The sequence below is a fragment of the Typopeltis vanoorti genome, chromosome 18 (genome assembly GCF_054136105.1).
Source record: "Typopeltis vanoorti isolate ZY-2024b chromosome 18, IOZ_Tvanoo_1.0, whole genome shotgun sequence".
NCBI lineage: Eukaryota > Metazoa > Arthropoda > Arachnida > Uropygi > Thelyphonidae > Typopeltis > Typopeltis vanoorti.
This window is the reverse complement of record NC_143566.1, coordinates 19,278,094-19,303,185: the sequence shown is the minus strand read 5'-3', so window position 1 is coordinate 19,303,185 and position 25,092 is coordinate 19,278,094. Positions and strand designations below refer to the sequence as shown.

General features: G+C 34.8%; 1 protein-coding gene across 2 annotated transcripts in view; it reads right to left on the bottom strand.

The window, feature by feature from the left end:
* Positions 1-3,186: 3,186 nt before the first annotated feature.
* Positions 3,187-25,092, bottom strand: part of aPKC (protein kinase C iota type) — a 380,150-nt gene continuing 358,244 nt past the window's right edge. For both annotated transcript variants that reach the window (XM_090408542.1, XM_090408543.1), the window contains 2 exons: positions 13,421-13,536; positions 3,187-4,682 (listed from right to left, as the gene is read on the bottom strand). In XM_090408542.1, the coding sequence (XP_090264668.1) occupies positions 4,595-4,682; positions 13,421-13,536 (204 nt within the window). In that variant the 3' untranslated portion in view covers positions 3,187-4,594. The remainder of the gene's footprint in view (positions 4,683-13,420; positions 13,537-25,092) is intronic.

Below are 25,092 nucleotides of genomic sequence, written 5' to 3'. Positions count from 1 at the left end.
TGGCAGTTAAGTCAGCTTATGCTCTTAGAGAATACAGAGAAAAATGTAAGAAAGCAAAGCACTGTGCAAAACTAGCTAAACAAAAGTCATGGGAAGACTTTCGCAAAAACGTAGAAAAAATATGAGGAATGTGGCAAAATATTCTGGAGGCTACTGACAAAGTTTAGAAATGGAGAAAAGCGTACTGATAAAAGGAATCAGAGATGATAATGGTGAAAACTGAAGATAAAGATATTCTAGATATCTGCAGTGATTACTTTGAAAGATTGCTAAATGAATCAAGCAGTTACAGAATGGTGGTTGAAAACATTCAGCAGGAATTGCATATCAATACTTGAAGTATAAAAAGTCATTAAAAACCCGAAATATGGAATGGCAGCTGAAGTTGATATTTGACCAGAAATGCTCAAAAATGGAGGTGTAAAAGTTTTACAGCAGTTACAGTTAACAAGTCAGAGGGTTGAATTCTGGATGACTAGAGTAAAACTTTCATAGGTGCCTATCTATAATAAGGGAAATAAAAGTGAATGTGGGAATTATAGAGGATTTCCCTTTATGCGACTACACTTGAGAAATGGCTTTGAAAAAAAATTGTGGAAGGAATCTTTTAGAAGGCTAGATTCAGGCCAAATTGAGGTTGTCAGGATCAGATTTTCATAAGGATCTGAGTTCTGAAAAAAGCATATGACAAGGTGCCAAGAGAAAAGCTGTTAAAAATGCAACAATTATATGGTGTAAATGGGATAGGTTATATCAAGCAATACTTAGCTGTAAGTCAGGAGTTAGAAATGAAGGAAATACAGGAAGATTATCTCCACTGTTATTCATCATTTATATGGATCACATTATGAAGTGGCATTAAACCTGATGTCAAAATTGGAGATGTTATACTTCTGAATAAAACCAGTAGAAGTCTGCAAAACTCCATGACTAAATTGAATAACAGCTGTAATAAATTTGGTATGAAAATTGGCAATAAAAAGACAAAACACTGAAAAATTAACTGCATCCTGAATGGAGAACCAAGAGTGCAGATAGAACAGGTAAAACACATTTCAGCTATTTAGGCACAATTTTTAGGAAAGATGGCAAATTAAGTATAGAAATCGACAACAGAATTGGCAAAGCTGAATAAATTTACATGGAATAAGAGAGAAGTCAGTCAAAACACTAAACTAGATGTATACAAGACAGTGCTGAAACCACTTTTAACTTACGAGTCGGAGAGCTGGGTCAGATAATAATTTTGACAAGCATAGGCATTCAACTAAAGCATTGAAAACAATTCAAATGTAACTGAAACAAAACTATGTCCTAACAAGGTGTCCTCTCTGGGCTGGATGACTATAAAGTTAATTTGGAGAAGTCTGATTACCTGGCCTTAGAATTACTGTCTCCCAGATCTTTAACAAATTAATGCAACCATAGCAATAAGTCAATAAATTAATTATTTACTTAGTTTCTGTGTTCTAACATATACCGTAAAAAAATAAACAACATAATGCAACCATATTTGTTGAGGTTGGAAGAGTGCTGCATAGCTGATGCTAATTCCAAAAATAGTCTCTCAGACCTATAGCGATTTATGCAGTAGCGATGTCTTATTCCATTTAATCCCATGTGATGGATTAAATTATATGCAAGGAAAATGATGAGTCACACAACAATCGAAAACTTTTAGTTAACACGTACACATTTGGCAAAAAATAGACAGAACCGATTGTTAATTATTTTGAATGACACCACTGGCTATATAGTATCATTTCTATATAACAGCTGAAGTCATATATATATACAGGGTGTTCGGGATAAATTTGACAGTTTCGTAAGGAAAAAGAAAATCTTCTTTGTATCTATTAAATTTAATGAATTGACAAAAAAACATTACAGGCAGAGTTAATTACAATACTATCAACAAGATTTACTCAAAATAACCACCATTAGCATCGATCACAGCTTCAATTCTGCTTCGGAACTTCGAACAAGCTGATGCTACAGTCTCCCTGGGAAGGGCCGCAAAAACTGTTTTAATTTTATCCATTAACTGGGCTTTTGTATTACTGGAAGTGCGATTGGTGTCTTTTTCAACTGCGCCCCATACAAAATAAACCATGGGGTTAAGGTCTGGGGAGTTTGGAGGCCAAACATTTGGACTGGTGAAGTCGTAGAAATTTTCAGATAACCATTTTTGACTTTTCCCAGAGGTGTGGCAAGGGGCCGAATCCTGCTGCCATACATACGGCATACCATTGGCTACCCTTGTTATCCAGGGCTTGACTACAGTTAGCAACTCCACGAACAAAGCCCGAATTCCAATGCCAGGGTTCTTCAACACCTGTTCCTGCAGATTTGCGAGGAATTCTGCTGTACGAACGCAATCAGATCGTCTGCTAGGGATCTTTCTTCTTGCTACATCCTCGTAGTCACCATTGCAAGTCTCTAGTTCATGCCTGATTGTTTTTACTGTATTCAGGGAGCATTGGGCAGCAGTCGTAATATCCTTATTTTGATGGCGGGCACGAATCATCATGATACAAGTTATTCTCTTCCATGATTCAGGTGGGTTCTAGCTATCCATCCTTTCTGACATCTTGTATATGAATGAAGAAGGGTCCAAACTTTTAAATGAAGAGAAGTGTGTGTTAATACATGTAACTTACGGAAAAATATAATTAATTATAAATATGTCAAATTTATCCCGAACACCCTGTATATAGTAGAATATGAATTCTTATAATATCTATTTATTAGACTTAGAAACCAGAGTTTTTTGGGTATGCAACCAACTTATATCCCCTGAACCATGACATAAAAGTTTATCTGAAGGAAACAACTCCAATTTTTTCTTTTTTTTTTACACTCCACAGCCAAAATGTTTCTTTTAATTTACTAATATGGTTAGGATTAGGATAAATGCAAAAAAAGATTACTTTGTCAAGAATAATTAGGAATGGTGTATCTATAGAAATTACTACAGTCACTATTAATACTACAGAAAGCCTCTTGGTTATAAACACAATAACTAAGAACTGTGGCACTGTAAAGTAAAAGAAATTTAAACATAGTTGTCTTAAGGATTGAATAATTAAAACAGCTATAAAATTACTTTCTGATTCCACTAAAATAAGATAAATAACATTAAACAATGTAATGTGAAATATTAAAAGAAAAAAACTTAGTTTTTAAGTAAGCAGATTTTATTCTCAAACTCATTTGAAATAGTCATCATGACTATTTTTAAAGCTTCCTATGTTTTTATATATATAATATATACATATACTAATAGCAATGCTATTAATTTTTTACTATTACATCTAGGATGGCTGATTGTATAAACACAACATCTATAACATTTACAAATGAATACCATTAAAAACAAAACACAGGCAACTCCTGAGGATGACACTAAAATATCTTTAGTAACTTTACATATCTGTTTAATAAACAACAATGCATGTGATTGTCTTAAAATCACTGCAATACATTTATAATGTATATGCTTTTCAAGATGAATTTTATAAGCAACTACATCATAATTTCTGTACATAGAATATCATAGTTATTATTACAGGATTCTTCTGGTGATCTGAATAACTAAAGATCTAGGGGACAGATCTCTATTTAAGCAGCTGTTAGGCTACTGAGTAGTCAGTAGCTTGAGTAGAGTAATAACACTTGTAGCACCTTGGTAAAAACTATCAAAAACAACACATTTTTTTCTTTTTTTTTTAAAAAATACAAACATTTGGGTGCACATTTATGAAAGACTATGTGGTCGTGATAATGACTACATGGAATATATCACTGTGCATAATGCAAGTATGGAAAAGAATCCAAAAACCACAAAAAATTGTAGTATAAACATGTAGTTAATTTGACAGATCTCTTCTGTCCAAGTGATCAACTGTTATTACATTAGGTCACAAGAACTAGTATATCCATTATCCCAACCACTAAAAGTGATTTTTTTTTGTTTCTTGCAAAGAGACATTTTAAAAAAATAGCTGGCCTGTGGACATAAAGACCAATGGGAAGCTCTTGCGGCAGTGGTAAGTTATCCCTAAAAATAAACGACCATGAAGATGTAACAAAAAATCAAAGGGTGTAATAATAAAAAAAATGACAACTTTAATTAGTACTGGGGAGAAATAAACAGACAAACATGTCCTTCATATTACACACACATAAATATACATATATATGTATTTACGTATAAATATATGTACAATTACACACAAAAGGAATCACCAATGTCCAACATTCAAACTATAATTTTTTTTTAATATCATTATCTAAAACAATAAGACATAAAAAAATAATGATAATTAATATAAAGTTTAACATAAAAACAGGAAAAAGAACCTTTCAATGTTTTTAAACCTGAGAATCTTTTGTCTGTATACAAGAGTAATAGAATGGCAATATGGGAATGTTCTTAACTTATATAAAGGAGGCTTTGTACCAACTATCATATCATTGATTACCTGATTACAATGAAAAAAAATCATCTGTACCAAAGTATGGTCAACTAGTTATATGATATTAGTGATCAATAATATTAACACCTATTTTTCCGTGAGTCCTTCAAGCATCTTCAGACACAATCTTCCATTGACATTAATAATGGATTCACATATTCAAATCCTTCAAATTCAGACTGGTCAATGTTTTCTATTGCAGCCCTAATAATTAAAAATTACTATTAATGGAGATCCACAATAAATGTTACAATATTCATGCATTCTGACAAATTTTACAATAATTAAGCTTTAACTGTAAAAAAAATTAAATATGTTGAATATATATTACACATGTGGTAGCATTTTTATAAGTGCACCTTTTGATTGAAAAAGAACTACACTTGATTCTTGGCAAGGAAAATCCTTATATATGGACTTTTTTTCAAGTAAAGGTGAGTGTCAAATAATCTCACATGTTGGGTTTCTTGTTCTGCAGAACAAGCAAATTGGCCAGGAAACAAAGGCAAAAATACTATGCAGGTAGAGACGATTGCAGAAAGTGGATTCTGCAGGTTAAATAGTAGATACACTATTTACCAATAATTGTCTGGACACCCCTGTTATTTGAAGTTATGGAACATTCAGGTTTGTTAATAACATAAAACCAGTGTACAGATAGTAGGAATCAATATTTCATCATACCAGTTGAATACAGGTGGGACGTCAACACAACATGAACTCAGTGATTTTGAGAGAGGTGTCATTATGGGCTATCACATTTTTGACATGCCACTGCTGCTCAACTGGAGCATCCAAAATCAACATCTGGCGATGTGATCAACAAATGGAAAGGTTGTGGTATCAACAGTGCAGGAAAACATCCAAGATTAATAACAGCTGAAATGAAGTTTATGAGAAAAACTGCAAAATATACTCTATTGAATCATGAAAGAATTAAACCAGGAATCAGTACTAGAAAAAATTAAAAAATATAAACATAAATGGATGGAACACATTGAAAGAATGAAAACAAAGATTACCAAAACAAGCCTAAAATAACAAACCATTAGGAAAAAGAAAACAAGGACGTTCTCTAAAGAGATTCAGTGATGACTTCTAAGGCTGGAACAGGTCACTCTAGGCTTAAATCCTTGAAAAAGCATGATGATGATGAATAAAAAGGATTCAAAAGAAATTTCTCAGAGAAACAGCTGAATAAATTCATATGGAATAAGAAAGAAATTAGTCGGAACACTAAATTAGCTGTATACAAGACTGTGTTCAAACCAATTTTAACTTATGGATCTGAGAGCTGGGTCAGAAGTAAAACACTTGACCAAAGACTAGAGACCGCAGATATGAGAGTCCTGAGAAAGATTAGAGGCGTGAACAGATGGCATCAATGGCAATATCATATTAAAAATGAGGATATTAGGAAAGAACTTGACATTGTCAGCATCCAGGAATGCATTAGCAGAGCTAATCTCAGATGGTATGGTCACTTAAATAGAATGGGAGAGGAAAGATTAGCAAAACAAGTGTTCTCTGCCAGGTTGGCATTAAAACGACCCAGAGGAAGACCAAGATATAGGTGGATTGATACGGTACAAAGTGCCTTAGACGATAGAAATATAAGATCTGATAATGTTGGAGTCTTGATAAGTAACAGACTGATTTGGAGGAAAATTGTAGATAGGAAGTTAGTAATGATGTAATTTTTTCATATAGTACTGTCATATCCTGTACACCCCTTGAGGGTACATGGCAGGAATTTGATGATGATTGATGATGATGATGGATATGTTCATCTGTAACCCTCATCCAAGCATTTTGATAGCAAATATAAACAAAAATGGGTAGAACATCTAAATCGAATAGAAAAGAGCAGACTGCTAAAAATGTTGTATGTATAAATGGAAAAAGAAGAATTGGGAGACCAAGAAGTCAATGGCAAGAGACCAGAACAGGCCACTTGGCCTAAAATCCATGACAGGAAAAAGATTTTAAGACTGGAATTTTTTACTGCTGTAAAGTACTATAGAAGGCATTTTTTAGATAAACAAATTTAGTACATGAGCTGAAAAACTAGTGCTTATTTGTGCAGTCTTAAAAATAACTTAAAAGCAGTTTTGTTGTATGTTTAGTGTTTCAGTATTAAGCACCAATTTTTGGTTCATGTAAGTTCTGTAAAAAAAAAAAAGGCCATCTACAATGCAGTAGTAAGATGCATTGCATATCTCTTGCACATCCAAAAAAAAAAGTCTAATTTATATGAAGGAGACTTTTGAAAGCATGATTGGAAGTAAATAAGATAATAAAGGACTTACTGGAATATCTTAAACCTGAAGTGAAATTGTTCATCACTGAAATATGGTATGGCACATTGAAAAACTACTGAACTTCAACCCCCCCCCTTTAGTACACAATGCTATGAGATATGTCATTCAACTGCATGCATGCATATTAATAGAAGAGCACGTGTAGAGTCTGTGTCATTGCATTTAGCTGTAGCAATGGTGTTGACATTAGAAGAACAGACATTTATTGTTGAGCATTATTTTCATTTGTACAGAGTTGGTAGAGCAAATATTCCAAGCCTACGACATGTTTGTGAGCAGTTTGTTCATCATTTTTGTAAGTGTATCCCAAGCAATAGTGTCATCATTCTACCATTGTTAATGCTATATATGACCAAGATTTCACCGTACTTGTGGATGTATGCGTAAACATATTTCTTTGTTAATAAACCTGTTTACTCCAATATAAATCATTGTAGTTATTCAGCACTCCCCCCCCCCCCCCCATCATAGCGTATTTGTGAAATAAAAGGTCTCTGGGAATTCTAGGATTTACAAACCATGGCTACTAAAATTGTGTAGCCATACAAAAACCAGGAAATAATGGAATATATGCCAAAAATATGCAATCGTCCAGAAAAGGTGCATGTATTATGATTGAAGTTGAGATAAGAAATATGTTCAGCAGTGAAAAATGGTATCTTGCAAAAAGTATAGATCACATCACCAAATTATAACATTTTGTCACCATCAAGGACTACTAAACACTGTTCTATTGATCTGAACACAATTTCTTGTGTCATTTAACAAAAAGCTCAAATATACTTGAATAAAAATTTGATCCCCTATATTTAAAACAGAAGCCTATTGTTAAAATCTCACCATCAACAAATGGAAGTTACATTTCAGAACTCCCTTTTAACTACTACAGAGATTAGTTTTCTACAAAGATACGACTTTGTCCTGGTTCCCATTCATTATCTCGAATTTTATGCACAATACTGAACAGAATCTCTTCCACACCCACCTCCATTCTCTCAAGCAATGATGTCAATAAATTACACTCTGACAGCAGGTGTACAGGATAATTATAACAGTACTACATGAAAAAGTTACACCATTAGTAACTTCTGATCAACAATTTTCCTCCAAATTAATCTATTATTTGTCAAGATTCCAGTATTATCAGATCTTATATTTCTTTTAAGGCAATTTTTACTGTGTATCCATCTACATTTTGGTATTCCTTTGGGTCTTTTCTCTGTCAACCTGGCAAAGAAAACTTGTTTTGCTAATCTTTGCCAGGCTGACAGGGAAAAGACCTGAGATTAGCTCTACTAACACATTCCTGAATGCTAACAATGGCAAGTTCTTTCTTAACATCCTCATTTTTAATGTGATACTGCCTTTGACCATCTGTTTACTCCATTAATCTTATTCAGAACTCTCATATCAGAGGTCTCCAAGTCTTGTGATCAAGTGTTTTATTTCTAAACCAGTTCTGAGATCCATAAGTTACAATTGGTTTGAACACCAACTTGTGTACAGCTAATTTAGTGTTCTGACTAATATATTTCTTATTCTATAAAACTTTATTCAGCTGACTTCCTATCATACCAGCTTTACTAACTCTTTTGTCTCTTTCCATATTTAATTTACATCTTCACTAAAAATTGTGCCTAAATAGCTGAAATGTTTTACTTGTTCTATACGTTTACCATTCAGGATATAGCTGATGTTTCAATGTTTCTGCCTATTTTCATTGTCTATGTCTTTTTATTGCTGATTTTCATACCAAATTTATTACAACAGTTATTCAATTTAATCAGGGAATCTTGCAGACTTGTACTGGATTTATTCAGAAGTATAACATCATCCGCATAAAGTAAAGAGTTGACATCACCAAGACATCACATCATAAAGAGTTAACATAACATGTTTTTAGAATGTCTGGATTAACATAGTCCGATAGTTCTGATTGTAATTTAGAAACTAGATTTTGTGTTGTAGCTAGGTTTCGGAGGGCTGTTTGGATCTGTTCTCTAAGCATTGCTTTTTCTGTGCGGTCATAGATACGAAGTGGCTTAGCGGATGTAAATTTCTTTTTTAGCCTGATGCAGATCGGAATGAGGTTATTGTCTCTGCATCTTTTTAAAAAGGGGAGCCGATTGATCAGGAGAGAAATATGAATCTTTAGCTTACTATAACGATTGCAGCGCTTGTGGGTATCATTTCCATGGATGATCTGAATCCTTTCTTTTAGGCTTGCACGGTGATCCGAATGCATTTTTGGAAATTATGGAGACAACTACCGTGTTAATCCAGACATTCTACAAACACTTGAAAGAATTACTAACAATTCAGCCAAGCATACCCTGGAAAAGAATAAAGAAAAACTCAAGAAAAAATTCCACAGGTTGAAACAACGGCAAAATATGGCGGCCAATCAGAGGACTTCCTCCCCGAGAAATAAAAAGGCCAGCCGATTGATCAGGAGAGAAATATGAATCTTTAGCTTACTATAGCGATTGCAGCGCTTGTGGGTATCATTTCCATGGATGATCTGAATCCTTTCTTTTAGGCTTGCACGGTGATCCGAATGCATTTTTGGAAATTATGGAGACAACTACCGTGTTAATCCAGACATTCTACAAACACTTGAAAGAATTACTGACAATTCAGCCAAGCATACCCTGGAAAAGAATAAAGAAAAACTCAAGAAAAAATTCCACAGGTTGAAACAACGGCAAAATATGGCGGCCAATCAGAGGACTTCCTCCCCGAGAAACAACAATGAACAACAAACAAGGGAGACAAGGAGCGACCAACCACCAACAAGTTAACATAAGTTAACATCACCAATTTTGATATCAGATTCAATACCACTTTCCTTCAAAATATGATCCATACAGGTAATCAAACAGTGAGGATAATGTGCACCTTTGTCATATACCTGATTTAACCACAAACTATCTTCATGCAGCTCCTTGAAGTCTAACTGCTGACAAGAGCTTTCCTCTTGGCACCTTGTCATATGCCTTTTCCAGATCAACAAAACTTAAATATAAATTCTTATATCCCCAAGATACCAAATTTTCTAACACTAATTAATCAGCCTGTAAGTATATTTAACGTAATGATCACAACACAGAAAGATAAGAAAATAATATTTTTTAACTTATTAACTTTTCTTATCATTCTGTGTTGAAAGCATCTATAAATTAAAGATGCCAAGAAATTATATTCTTGGTTTCATCCTTTATTGAAGTGTAAACAAACCTAATTTGCATGTGAAGTCACTTCATGACTGGGCTACTTTATATAGAGGCTTATGGCTTAACAACAATTGCCTTTATTGAGGCCTCATAAGTGGGAGCCAGACCCACAAGTGATACCAAGATTGAAGTAATGCAGAAGTCATATTTCCATATACAAGTAGCCGAAAGGTGTCACACCTTATTACTAAAATATTTTGGATTAGAGATAGATGTTGAAAGTATAATACTATGCATTATGGGAAGGGCCATTACCAAGACTGGTTTCGACCTTCATTGAGGTCTCATCAGCAGTGATCTTTCCCATAATGCATAGCATTATACATGTCTATAAAGCTATGTGCATTGCATTATGGGATACTAAGGCAATTGATATGAAGTCATTAGCCTCTATATACAAGTAGCCCAGTCATGAAGTAACTTATTTATTTTATATATAATTAACTTATATATAATTAGAGATATATGTGAAAAAACTTTTCACATATATCTCTAATCCTGTGTATTTTAGAATAATTTGTGACATGTTTTGGCTACTTATATACAAAAATATGATTTCTGCATTACTTCAACATTGGTATCACTTCTGGGTCTGGCTAGTGGCCCTTCCCATAATGCACAACATTATACTTTCTGTAAGGATATGTGCATTGCATTATGGGATACTAAGGCAAATGATGTGAAGTCATTAGACTATACATACAAGTAATCCAGTCATGAAATGACTTCACACACAAACTTCATTTGCCTACGTTTGGATATGTTCATCTGTAACCCTCATCCAGACATTTTGATAGATATTCTTTTGCAAACTAACCAGCAACAACATCCATCATGACTCAGCCCATTACCCATCCCAAAAATATATCATTAAAACTTAACAGAATTAACTCTGACTGATCTTCTGCTTCCCTGTTTAAAGAATCATCTTCCTGTGTTTCCTTAAATTCTAACTGCAGGTTTACAACTTTATGGACTGTGTATTGCTCTGTATAATGTTCTATTTATGTCATATAACTATAGTATGCCTTTTCCAGATCTTCAAAACTTAAATACAGATCCTTGTTTTATTTTCAAGATTTCTCAACTATCTGATGTAAAGTGAAAAACTGATATGTATTCTTACAGGAGTGTTCCCATGATTTATGTTTAGTTACTTTTATACACAGTTAAGCTCACTTATGTTTTTTTCTGTCTTCTTTTAGAGCATCTGTTGACTTATTTGCTAGGAGCTTTTGGTATGTTTTTTTCTTTTCCAGGACTGCTTTGTTTAACTTCTTGTGAACACCAGTGTTCTTGTTTTTCTATCCTTGCATACAGCTTCACCACATGCCTACCTAACCAATCAATTAATGCTTTCTTCAGAGTTTGGCACAGAATCTCCAAGGTTTGGTTCTTATTTTTGAACTGTTTCATTTTTTCCTGAATAATGTTTGTATAATTGAGTCTATAGTTTACCTATGAACAGCATTGGGGGGGGGGGGCTAGTTTAACTGGGTGATGCCTCAGATAGCATCCGTGAAAGGGACACTTATGGTAGATGTAGCATGATGGCTTGGGAAGGTATCTCATTGGATGGATGCAATGACCCGTATGTATCTCCTACTGGAACCATGAATACTTCAACTTATAGAGATGGGGTCCTGGATCCATATGCAGGTGTGATGGGGGAGACATTTATTCTACAAGATGATAATCCTTGTATTTGCTGAGCAAAACTAGTGAGCCAATATTTTCAAGAAGATACTGCTTTGTTTCTTCCTATGGACTGGCCAGCCAGGTCTCCTGACCTTAATCCTATTGAACATGTATGGGATGTTCTAGGTAAATGTGTTGCTATTCTCAACCCTCTCCCCAAAACCTTGAGGAACTCAGGAGAGTTTTGCCGGAACAATTGTTTGTTATTACCATCTGAGCTCATGGACACCATAATAAACAGTATGAAACATCACTGTGAGTACTGTATTGCTGTGAGGGAGTGACCACATTCCTTAGTGAGACACTTTGACAATCTCGTTTTGACCACTGTCTTCATGTACACATTTGTTACTGAATTAAACTATTTCTTACGATTTTTATGGGTGTTTCTTTCAAATCTTATACTGCTTTTCACCAAACTGCATAAAAATCTGATAGTTTTGAGTTATTGTGATTTTTCTCTTTGTTTCTTAATTTTATGGAAATCAGTGTAAGTTAAAAATATAATCTGTATCTAATACCCTTTTGCTAGAAAGGCTTGGGTTAAAATCCTGTCTTACATATGACATATCTTTATAAAGAATTTTTCACTCAAGGTACATTAGCCTGTCTCAAATGGAAGTGGCAGGGTGTTATCTCCTGGAAACTATTTTTCTTTGTGCAAGATAAATCAGAGAATATATACAATCAAAGGACATAGCAAACAATATAGATAGGATTAGTCATTGTTTTGCAACATTACTTAGGATACTTGGCTGTAAGAAGGTACAAACCCTAATATGTTAAAAAGAAGATGAGATTAGCAATATATTGTTAATTTAATATGATTTATGAATTTAATCGTCATCTTCCTGTCATGATATGCGGCATAGGCACCCATACCAGTCTTACACCATATCATTAATCACCTTACTATATTTCTCTTTTGATTTCCCAAACGATCAAGCAAAGTTTTGCCACATCACCAAATTGGCTAACAAGGTTACTTTACTAGCAGCCTTTCACAGTGTGCATAAAATGCTAATTACTACTGCTTTATAGATTACTTGTCTGCTCTTTTCTTTTTTTTCTTTTTTTTTTTTTTAAATACAAGGACTTTTGAAGTTGCTGCTCCAGTGAACTGGTATTCATCATTTTTTTCCTTTTCTGCTTAGCTTCTGCTCTTCATGTTATTATAAGCTCTTGAGCTCATAATACTTGAAGAGAGCAAACATCAATTTACAGGCCAATCGTTTCTCTTGTTCTTTTTCATTCCCTCTCATTGTACTCTGGAACAGTCTTCCTTGTGAAATATTTTCTCAAGAACAACCTCCAGTTGTTAAAAAAAGAATATCCATAGATCCATTCTCTCTTAAACCTGCCTGCATGTGGGACTAATGTGTTAAAGGTTCTGAAAACCATAATACATTTGTGTATTACAGTATTTCAGAACATGAGGCATTACAGGATTTTTTAAACATTAATTGGCAGTGGCAAATATAAGCAGAACTTACTGCTGCCATGGAAAATGGAAGCATTATATCACATCTATCTTAGTCATTAAATAAACAGAACTATTTCTATTCAACACACACACACACACACACACACACACACACACACACACACACACACACACACACACACACACACACACACACACACACACACAATTTTCTACATAATTTAGTAATTATCTTCATTTACTTACTGGTCATCTGGAGTTAACTGTACAGGTTCACTGGTAAAATGAGGATCAAAATGTTCTAAATCTCTATCTGTTTCCAGTTTGGGTTTGTATGGTGGTGTAACCTGTTTTGCTTCCAACTAAAAAAAATATATATATATATATATATAATGAGTATTTATACTGTAAAAATTAAGTTCCCAAACTTTTAGATTACATATCATATACTCACCATTAAATACAAGAAAAAACTGACTTCTATAAGTTGATTACATTCACAGAAAACAACTTTTAAATTGATTATTCTTTACTATAATTTATAGCTATAGCTACTAGCATTTTTAGAGTGGATTATGTTAAAATATAACATGCTGATTTCATCCCCCCCCCCACCAATTCAAACAAATATTTGCCAAATGAGGATTCAAACGTAGAATGTTCTATGTATGTAAAAGGGCTATAATGTAAATTTAACTATTGATAAAAGTTATTAAAGATGAGTCAAAATATAATGATAGGATTAAAATTTTAAGAGGTGAGGGATGCAATGAATCCCTTTGTGTACAACAAACAAACATTTCTGCCCATAGCACCTTCTCTGCTGCAATTCAGCTTTATTAATAAAGTGCACTAAAAATTAAAATGGGAAGTTAGAAAGTGTTTAAGACTAATTTAAGATTACAAAATCAATATGGATGGTCTAGGTGCAGACACTCATGGTTATAATTTAAATATATATTTTGAAAAGGAGTAGCTATAGTATTCAAAACTAAATATGATGCTAATCTTGAATGGCAGGCAATATCAAGTAGAGTGATGTGTGTAAATATCAGAATGGGGAAGTTGGCAATGATACTTATTTGTGCATATGGTCCCACAGAGGGCTCTACTAAGGTAGAAGTTGGGGAATTTTTTGAGGCTTTACAGAAAGCAACTGACACAATGAAAAAAGGAAACGATGGTCCTTGTTGGAGATCTAAATAGCAGAGTAGGGAATGATACTCAGACATACAGAAATATCTTGGGAAAATTTGGAAAAAAGAGCAAAGCTAAGAATAATTCACAAATACCTGTTGGATTTCCACTCAGGACATGGGCTGGTTATTACTAACACAATGTTCCAACATAAAAATGTGCCCAAATTTACATGGAGAGAAGAGGCAAGGAATAAGAAAAGTCTCATTGACAATGTTATTATTGATAGTGGTTTTCTCACTGGCACAGGATGCTAGAGTTACAGAGGATTTGAAACTGGATGTGATCACCATTTAATGTTATTAGTCTTCAGCAGGATAAAACTGAATTTCATATCGAAAAGAAGAACATGTAAGAAAGTTTTAAAGTGAAAAAAAAAGTTGAGCAGCTCTCAGATGTGAACTGTAGACTAAAATACACAAATATTATTTAAGAAAAAATTAAAGTGTGTGAGAGCAGGAACCAAACCTTGGAGATTCAGTCACAAATCCTGAAGAAAACATTGATTCAGCTAGAGATGCATATGGTGAGGTTGTCTGCAAGGTAGACATATGGTAGACACTCCATGGTAGACATAGGAAGTTAAAGAGGCAGTGAGGGAAAAGAAGAAAGCATATCAAAAGTTCTTGGCAAATAAGTCAGCTTGTGCTCTTAGAGAATACAGAGACAAATGTAAGAAAGCTAAACACTGTGTAAAACTAGCTAAACAAAAGTCACTGGGAAAGACTTTGGTAAGAACATAAGAAAAAGGAATTAGAGATGATAAAGGTGACATGAAAACTGGAGAAAAAAGATATCTTTGATGTAAGGAGTAATTATCTCAAAAAATTGCTAAATGAAACAAGCAGTGACAGCACAGTGGTACAAAAAAAAAACACTCAAGAGGCATGCAATCAGGAATACCATCTATACTTGAAGTAGAAAAAACAATCATAAGCCTGAAATGTGGAAAGGCTGCTGGAGGGGATGATATTCGACCAGAATGAATTACAGATGATTGGAGTAGAGCTCTCATAGTACCCATATACAAAAAGGAAAATAAAACAATGTGAGAATTACAAAGGTACTTCACTACTGAGTGTTCCTGGTAAGATTTATGCAAATATAGTCGAGAAATGGCTGTCAGGATCAGATTTTCAATTTACGACAAATAGTTGAGAAATCATGGGAATATAACAAAGATCTGTATTTAAGTTTTGTCGATCTGGAAAAGGCATATGACAAGGTGCCAAGAGAGAAGCTATTCAATACGCTTGGTGTCAATGGGGGCATTATATCAAGCAGTACTTAGTCTTTATTTGTGTTGTAAGTCAGCAGTTAGAATTGAAAGATGTACATTATCCCTTCTGTTATTCATTATCTATATGGATCACATTATGAAGGAAAGTGGTATTAAACATGATATCAGAATTGGAGATGTTAATGTCAGCTCTTTGCTTTATGCGGACGATGTTATACTTCTAAATAAATCCGCTACAAGTTTGCAAGATTCCCTGACTAAATTGAATAACTGTTGTAATAGATATGGTATGAAGATCATTAAAAAAGACAAAGACAATGAAAATAGGTAGAATTGTTGAAAATGTCAACTGTGTTGTGAACAGGAACCTGTGGAATAAGTAAAACATTTCAGCTACTTAGGCATGATTTTTAGTGACGGTATTTGATGGTAAATTAATATTGAAATAGACAACAGAATCAAGAAAGCTGTATAGTAGGAATCTGAAAAATTTTACATGGAATAAGAGAGAAATTTGTCAAATCACTAAATTAGCTGTATATAGACACTGTTCGAACCAATTTTAACTTATTGATATACCTTAGCTGGGGTAGAAATACACTTGACAAAGACTAGAGACCACAGATACGAGAGCCCTGAGAATGATTAGAGACGTTGTATATATGTAAAAGGGCTATAATGTAAATTTAAGTATGTATAAAAGTTATTTAATCTGAGTCAAATATAATGATAGGATTAAAATTTTAAGAAGTGAGAGATGCAATAGATCCCTTTGTGGCAATATCATATTAAAAATGAGGATATTAGGAAAGCACTTCACATTGTTAGCATTCAATTCAAGAATGTGTTAGCAGAGCTAATCTCAGGTGATAAAGTCACTTAAATAGAATGGGAGAGGAAAGTTTAGGAAAACAAGAGTTCTTTGCCAGGTTGGCAGGGCAAAGACCCAGAGGAAGAACAAGATATAGGTGGATGGATATTATAAAAAGTGCCTTAGAAGATATAAATATATGATCTGATAATGTTTGAGTCTTGATAGAATTGATTGACGGGGAGTTAATAATGATGTAAGTTTTTCATGTAGTACTATCATAATATCCTGTACACCCCTTGAGGGTACATGTAAGGAATTTGATGATTTTTATATGAATTTTAGCAACTAAATATTGTAAACTCATCATATATTAGTACAGTGGTTTAGTTTAGCTAAGGGTTAGATAATTTTCAGAAACTCTTGCTCTAAAGATAACATAGCAATTTTTCATGTCACTTCAGATCTCCAAAGATGGTAGTCTAATACTAGGAAATGGAATTCATTTCCTGTTTTCTCTGAAACTCTTGCTGAACACATTCCCAAACATCCATATCTGCAGTTAGATTCAAACCTATTATTCAGTGAGTACTCTATGAATTCAGCCAACCAGCCTAGTTACTAGTTAAGATTATTTCTGCAATATTTTTCATACCATTTAAATAAAATTTTTGGTTGAAGAAAGAAGGAATGCTTTCATTCTCTCCGTAGTAGAGACAGACAGTTGAATAAAAATATACAAAAAGCTGGTAAGTCTACAGATCTATGAAGAGATTAATGATCATTACCTGGCTTAGTAAGCAAGCAAAGAGTGATTTCAACTATAGCAATATTAACTAGAATGAAGACATGGTATCAGGGAATAAGGAGAATGAATTTCTCAAGTTCTTAAGGGACAACAATCTTAGGCAGTACATAGCAGAGGGGACACAAAGGTTAAGGGTCTTAGATCTGGTTATATTATCAGAGGATGTGATTGTGAATGGAGTGCCTAAAATTTTCCCCTGGTTGGTAAGAGTGACCATGAATTGATCACCTAGGTTGCATCCAGTCACATGAGAACTTTTATAAAGGAACATATGTGGAAATACAAGGTTGGTGATTACAGAAAGCTTAGAAGACAAATGGGAGTCATAACATGGAAAGAGGAATTGAGTAGGAAGGATAAAGATGCTGTGTGGGCATCAGGAGCTATTTAACCTTTGCTATTGCAAAGGTGAAAAGGCTAAACAAGGTACGAGTGAAATGGATGAATGAAGAGATCAAGTGAAATCTGAAAGCAGAAGACATTATGGAGACAACACAAGATGAATGCTGTGATGATCGGTTGCATGAAAAAGTGCAATATAAGAAGTTTACCAATCAAGCTAAGAAAAACTCTAGGGAATTCTTTTGATATGTGGCAAGTAGAAGGAAAAATTATTATGGGAGGATGATGCTAATTTATGACATTGGCAGAGGATATAGTTGAATTATTCAATAATCACTTTATCAGTATTTTATCCTCGTGATGGCAACCACAGGAGAAGATGGAGTGTAGAGGGTATGGTAGAGTAGGGACTGATGGTGAATGAGCAGGAAGTACATGAGGAATTAAGTAAAGATATTAATAAGGCAATAGGATTTTACAGTATATTGCTGCGTGTCTTGAGGGAATGTACCATGGATTTAATGGCACCTTTGACACAACTATTTAGCATGAGTCTTGCAACAAGGCAAGTCCCAAAGGAATGGATGGTGGAAAAATTCAAAGTGGAAATTCACTGAAGGGGGAGGGAAGGAGGGGAGGATAAGACTAAGGATACAAATTATACGCCAATCTGGGTGTTTGGGGTTGTTATTAAGGTATCAGAGAAGCTGGTAAGGACTAGGTTTCAGAAGTGGATTAATAATAGCAATATTCTTTATGATAGCCAGCATGGGTTTGTTGTGGGGGGGGGGGGGGTCATGTTTCAACAATCTTCTTACATATTGCAACAAGATGACAAATTCACTCGATAAAGTAGATGCACATCAGATGGTGTACTCGGTTTTTCAAAGGCCTTTGACAGACTGCCACATGACAAGACAAACTGAAACAGATAGATAACAGACTAGTAAGCTGGACAGCTGATTGCTGTCAGACAGGTATCATCAGGTTGTGTATGGAGGAGTGGTATCCCTAAGAGGAAGGTCACTAGTGAAGTGCCACAAGGATCTGTTTTGGGATCATTATTATTCAATTTCTACATAAATGACATTAGGATAGGCTTAACTGGAGATGTGCTGTTTGCCAATGATATAAAGGCCACAATGTCTGCTCAAGAACTAGAGCAGACATTGTGGCCTTACAGGAGGATCTGAATAGACTGCATGAGTGGGTAAATGATAAATTGTATGGTCTATGGAATATAAGATATGAGGAGAGATTGAGGGAATGCAATTTATGGGGCCTTGTGAATAGAAGAAGAGGGAATATGACTGAGACATAAGCTGGTGAGGGACTGTTACCAGATTAATGTGAAGATATTTCATAGAGCAGAGGGAGGCAAGAGTAGAACTAGAGGCCATCCATGGAAGTTGTATAAAGTGGTGGGTATGAGCAGGAGAGCAAATGGTGAGTGGAATGCACTGCCTGAAAATGTGGTGAGTGCAGAAACTGTGAATGGGCTTCAAGGCATGGTTTGATGATCTTTTGGTTCGAGAGTAGAGATCTCCTGTGATGAGTCCTTCAACTCCATGGAGGTGACATAACTATCCAAAACATGATGGTACAGCATTATATTAAATGTCACCATGGAAGGGAGGGATGGGGGACACCAGTCAGTCAAACAAGACTATTGCTGATCCAAGGCTATCAACTAATTAAAAATGTCATTCAGCGAGGAGATGCAGACAAGTGCCATCATCTCAAGGTCCCTAACACAGTAAAATATTGTCTGAAATGGGAGGAGAATTGTTCTATGGTCGATTTTCCTGAGTTTATAGGATGAAAAAAAAATTTTCAGAGGAAAAAACCTGCTCACTCATGTCCGAGGTCAACTAATTCAGTAACCAGTCAAAGAAAGGTTAGAAAAAGTTCCCCTAATTGGCAACTAGATTTGAACAGCTTCCTTGGATGGCCTAGTGCTATGGCCATCCAAATACCACTTCTACATGGCAACACAGGCCTTCAATTTGGAACTTAGCAGGTCAAATTATATATGTACTGGCTTAAATTACAAAAATACTTTACGAAATATGTCAGCTAGTGGAATTGCCATCAGTCAGTCAAACAAGATCACTATTTTCGTAGAAGAATCAACACAAACAGTGCAGTCAGATACTGAAATAAATCCGACCTCAGTAAAACTGAAGGAAAAAAGAAAAGCTGGTTTTTGATGGAGATCTAAAGAACAGAGTAGGAAATTAATAACAGATATAAGCAAGAAAAGTTTGCACATGAAGTATCTTCATTAACTGGACTACTTGTATATAGAAGCTGATGACTTTCCATCAGCCTCTATATACAAGTAAACAAGAATATAATTTGTTTAATTTATTTATAGAGGAGAAAACAGCAGGTTGATAATAATGCTAAGTACCTGCTGAATTTCTTTCAGGACATGGAATAATCATTTACTAAATCATGCTCTCGCTCTCTCTCTCACACACACACACAAGAATATAAAAAAAAATAAAGAAAAGTGTTATAGACTGTTGTTGACATTCAATGAGGCATGTGGTTAAGATGCTTATAAGGATAGAAAAATCAGAACTTCATGGTGGATTTAAGAAATTGAAGAGGCAGTCCTGGAAAATAATCATATAGATAGTTTCATGCAAGTTAGCAGTTATCCTGAGTGAATACAAAGAAGAATGTAAGGAAGTCAAGCAATGTGTAAAAGTTGCACTAACAAAACACAAAAAAAGAAGACAAATATCATGAAGGTAGCAAAATGTTATGGAAGAACGAAAAGCTAAGGAATGGAGAAAAAAGTACTATTAAAGAACCAGATAAAGGTGTCCACTTTGAAAGAGATAGAGTACAGGAATAAAAAAATATTCAACAGTAATGCAAACAAGAGTACATGCCAACAACTGAGGTAGAAAATGCCTGAAAAGTGGAAATGAAGTAGCAGTAGATGACATTTAACCCGAAATGCAAATACTTTAAAGAATTTGTCAACTGAGTGTTCCAGCTAAGATATGTCCAAGCACACGTACTTGTGAAGAGGCTAATAAAAACTGAAGAAAAAGTTAGGGAACAAGCTGGGTTCGGGCTAAATAGAGGTTTGTAAGGATCAGATAGTTTAATTCAGCTGATTCCAAAGAAATGTAATAAGTCAGCCAAAGAATGTCTAATTGTTCTCACTTTTGTTCTCTCAAAAATGGTGAAGGTTATTAACAGCCAACTTCTGCATCACCTAAAGGCTCATCAGCAAATTAGTGACCAGCAATATATTTTTTATCATGGAAAATTTTGAGAAACTCAGGTGGTTGTTCCCAAAATTTCTAAGGTATTCAATCAGATTTGGTACAGAGGCTTGCCAGCTTTCTCTCTGGTCATTCACTGAGTCAAGATGGACAGCTTCCTCTCCTCATTAATGCAGGAGTACCCAAGGTTCTATATTTTCACTTACTCTCTTCCTCCTTTATATAAATGACTTGCTCTCACTGACTTCAAATACTATCCACAGCTATGCTGATGACAAGACACTCCATTCCGACTTTTCATTTGACCCCTCCCCTCCTCAAGATCTGTGATAACCATTGTCCTACACTCTGATCCCATTGATACACTTCAGTGGGGGTGAGGACAGTTCTGTAGGCTTCAATGCCATCAAAACAGTCCTGTCTGATCTCTCACAAAAAAGATTTCACATCCCTTCCTCATGAGTCTTGGTTCTAGGTTTAAATCATGAAACAATGCATGTTTAGAGTGCTGGTGAAAGATAAGTAATTTTAAAAATTTTTAATTAGTATTAAGTTAATTTGCTTTAATTTTTTTATTTTTTATGAGTATGTGTTAGATTGAATTAAAAATATTAGTGTCAGTGATACTGTTGAAAGTGTGGTGGTGGGAAGTCAGGAGAATGAACCTCATGAAAGAAAAGTTGTTTACATGGAATCCTTCATAGTTTGCTAAAATGTCATACTCTGGTTTCTTACCTTGTACCTCTTATTTTTTTTTTCATTTAGTCTTCAATCACCTGAGAAGGAGGGTAAGGATAAAATTTTTACAGTGATTCTATGATAAGAGGAGTACTTAAAGGAGCACCCATGAGGCAAATGGGTGTGAGAATGACCAAAAAATGCAGAAAAGCTAGTCTCTTGTGTGACAAAATTGGGCTGAGTAGTCAATGCATTATTAAAGTGGTTTGGTCCTAAGAAGATGTTATAGTTTACATATACTAATGCTAGAAGGAAGATAAATAAAGAGTAATTTTAGCACTGGTTGGTGCAACCGTAGAGAAAGCCGAATGGGAGAGGGATACTGTTGATGATAACAGATGAATTGCAGGAAAAAAAAAAAATGCGGACGAAAGCATGTGGCAATTCACTTGAAGCGATCTGGTGTAAGATAGTGGCCAATAGGAAAAAACCATACAGTTGACTGCTATAAGCTGGGGGGGGGAGTGCAAGGGAAGATGTGGAAGACATGCATCAGCAAATTAGCACCATGAGTACAGATTGAGTAATTATTATGGGGGACTTGAACTATGGAGACACAGACTGAAAGATCACATGGCAGAAAAGAAATGGAATTTACTTACCAAGAGATAACTGCATGAAACAACATCACAAGATCAGAGTATCTGTCTATAACCAAGATGGTCACATTACCTCTGATTGGGGAGTGATTATGCATTCTTGATTTAGGAGGCTGTGAAACATGGAAGTTTCAGTTAAGAGGGGGGATATGTGTAGAATTATAGAGTAGGCGACTATGACAAATTTAGCAGTGCATGAGAGATAGTTAAGGGATAATAATGTCTGAAAATATCAGACTGTATATTCAAGATCAATAGGATAAATCAGGGAGTTGGATTGATGAGTAGCATCATTAAATGATAGCTGAAAAAAAAAAAAAAGTGGCGAGTACATAAGGAGAAAGGTGATCAGCAAGCTCTCAAGCAGTACAAGGCTCACCCACAAAAGAAACATGATAAGCATTGTAACATATACAAATCAGATTAAGAAATTAGTGAGTCAGCCAAAGAAAATCCCAGTTTTTCACTATGTGGCAATGAAAAGAAAGAATGACTGGAAGGATAACTTTAATGAATGCTGATGGTAGCGAGGTGAGAGAAGCAGACACCGAGTGACCACTTTGGAAGGGTTTGTCATCCAAGTGAGGATAGAAGTTGATGAAATGGAAGTACTTAAGATATTGAAGAATCTCAATGTAAATGCAGTTGTAGGATCAGATAGGATATCAGCTCATATACTGAGGGTTTGTGGGTTGCAAAAGTTAGATGATATGGGGAAAGAAGGGGATATGATAGAAACATTTAAGTTACTAAAAGAGTTTCATAAGGACCAATGCAGAGGAAAATATTTTAGTACTTGGCTAGAGGAGATAAAACAAAGGGATATCCCTGGAAAATAAGTAAGAATCTGGTTAACAAGGGTGTAAGGATTAGATTTTTCACTCTGAGAGTTGTGAATGGAATGCTAGAGTCTGTTGTGAGTGCTTTGTCTTTCAATGCATTCAAGGAAAATATGATGGATACTGTGCGAATAGTTTGGGTCTTGTAAATAATGAGTCTTCAGACTCTATGGAGGTACCCAGGTAATAATAATAATAATAATAAAACTTTTGATAATACTCTATGCTAACTCTGCATAAATCCCAAGTCACCCCATGGAATGCTCTTATATATTTGGGCTGATGCACCGAAATTCTCTCAGACTGTTTGATGCTCTCTTCTGGATAGTAAGCCAGTTAATTGATGATCTCCCTTTCTTACAGATCTACTCCAATCCATGTGTCACACAGACTATTTACAATTGAGCTCCAAACTTACCAAACTGACCTTTCCACTTTTTCTTTCATTAGATGTGATCCTTGTTCTTTGGAACAGTCACCCTCACAATGTCTTTCCAATGACTACAACCTTCAGGTGTTCAAAAAGATAGCAACAGATTCCATCTTACCCTCTTGTCCACACACACACACACACACACACACACACACACACACACACACACACACACACACACACAAGGCACTGATGTGCTATAAGTTTTGTGAGTGGATCATATTATATATATATATATATATATTATCAGTGGCATTGCGTGCCCATTTAGGTTCAGTGTGCTGTCATGTGGCTTATGCAACCCCACGCTACAAAAGTCACACCAATTTGACCATACAATTACATTTTTATGGATGTAATTTGAATGTTTAAAGAGTGCATAGCACAGCACTCATTTAATTGGTCCAACTCAATTAACTGTAGGATAACTTTGAATACAATAAGTCAAATGAATAATAGCTATGCTTCACAGTGAGATTAGATTATCAACAGCAAATACTAGAGTGAGACACAGATAATTTGAATTTTGATACAATTTTTAAATACAGAATATAATGCACACAGAAATCGGAAAAAGTAATCATTTGGGAAATTATTATTTTTCTAGATTGAGCCAAAGAAAGGCTGAAATAACTAATTTTACTTACTTATTTAATCATATAATCATAGCACAGTTTAGATAGCATAGCATAGATAGTTCACACAATCTCCTTGATTGTATGACTATAATCATAAATCTGCCAAAGCACTGGCAGAAAACAGGAAATTCAGTAGATCGTCGATACTGTTTCCCCATTGTAAATATGGGCAAATAAGTTATAGAAAAATATATATTACAAACTGTCTATACTGGTGTTTGTAAAAGCATCAGTTCACACTTCACGAACTCAAAACAGATGAAACTCAGAAAACAAAAAACAACAACTCATGCCAAATGACAATGTTCATTTGGCATGAGTTGACACAATAACCAATCATATCCACTGATTTCTAGGTACTATTGTCTCAGCAGTCACCCTGCCTTGCCTTCTGGCTGGTTTAAAACCACTGGAATGCTAAGGATTTGACCAGCTGCACCATCTGTACATAGGACTAAAAGGTGTATGTATTTGTGACTGCACACTCAGGTAATGTGATGCAATGTTTGCATTAAGGCTACATGAAAAAGTTAACCTTGTTAACCTTTTCATGTAGCCTTAACATATATTGTATTTAATTTTAGCAATCATGTGAAGCCAAGAAACAATTGAGGAGTCTTTAACAGGAATAAATGCAAAAATATATAACATCGGTGATATTGCTATTCTGTGGATGAGTACCACACATCTAGCACACCCTCGGGTGGGCTAGATGTTCTCGGCCTAAATGAAAACACGAATTTATAATTTCAAAATTATTTTTATTTTTCAACATAATCTTCCTTAAGACTAATATGAAAATTGACACAATAACCAATCATATCCATTGATTTCTATGTACTATTGTCCCAGCAGTCACACTGCCTTGCAAGATGGCTTGCAATTTAAAACTAACTGCATTACTACTATGTATGCAGGGAGGGTTTATAACAACACTGCTGCAGTTTTGTGCTTATAAGAAACTAAAGCAATAATAACATTATGCTAAGGAAATGGAAAACTTTCTTGCCATAAGCCTAGGAAAACAG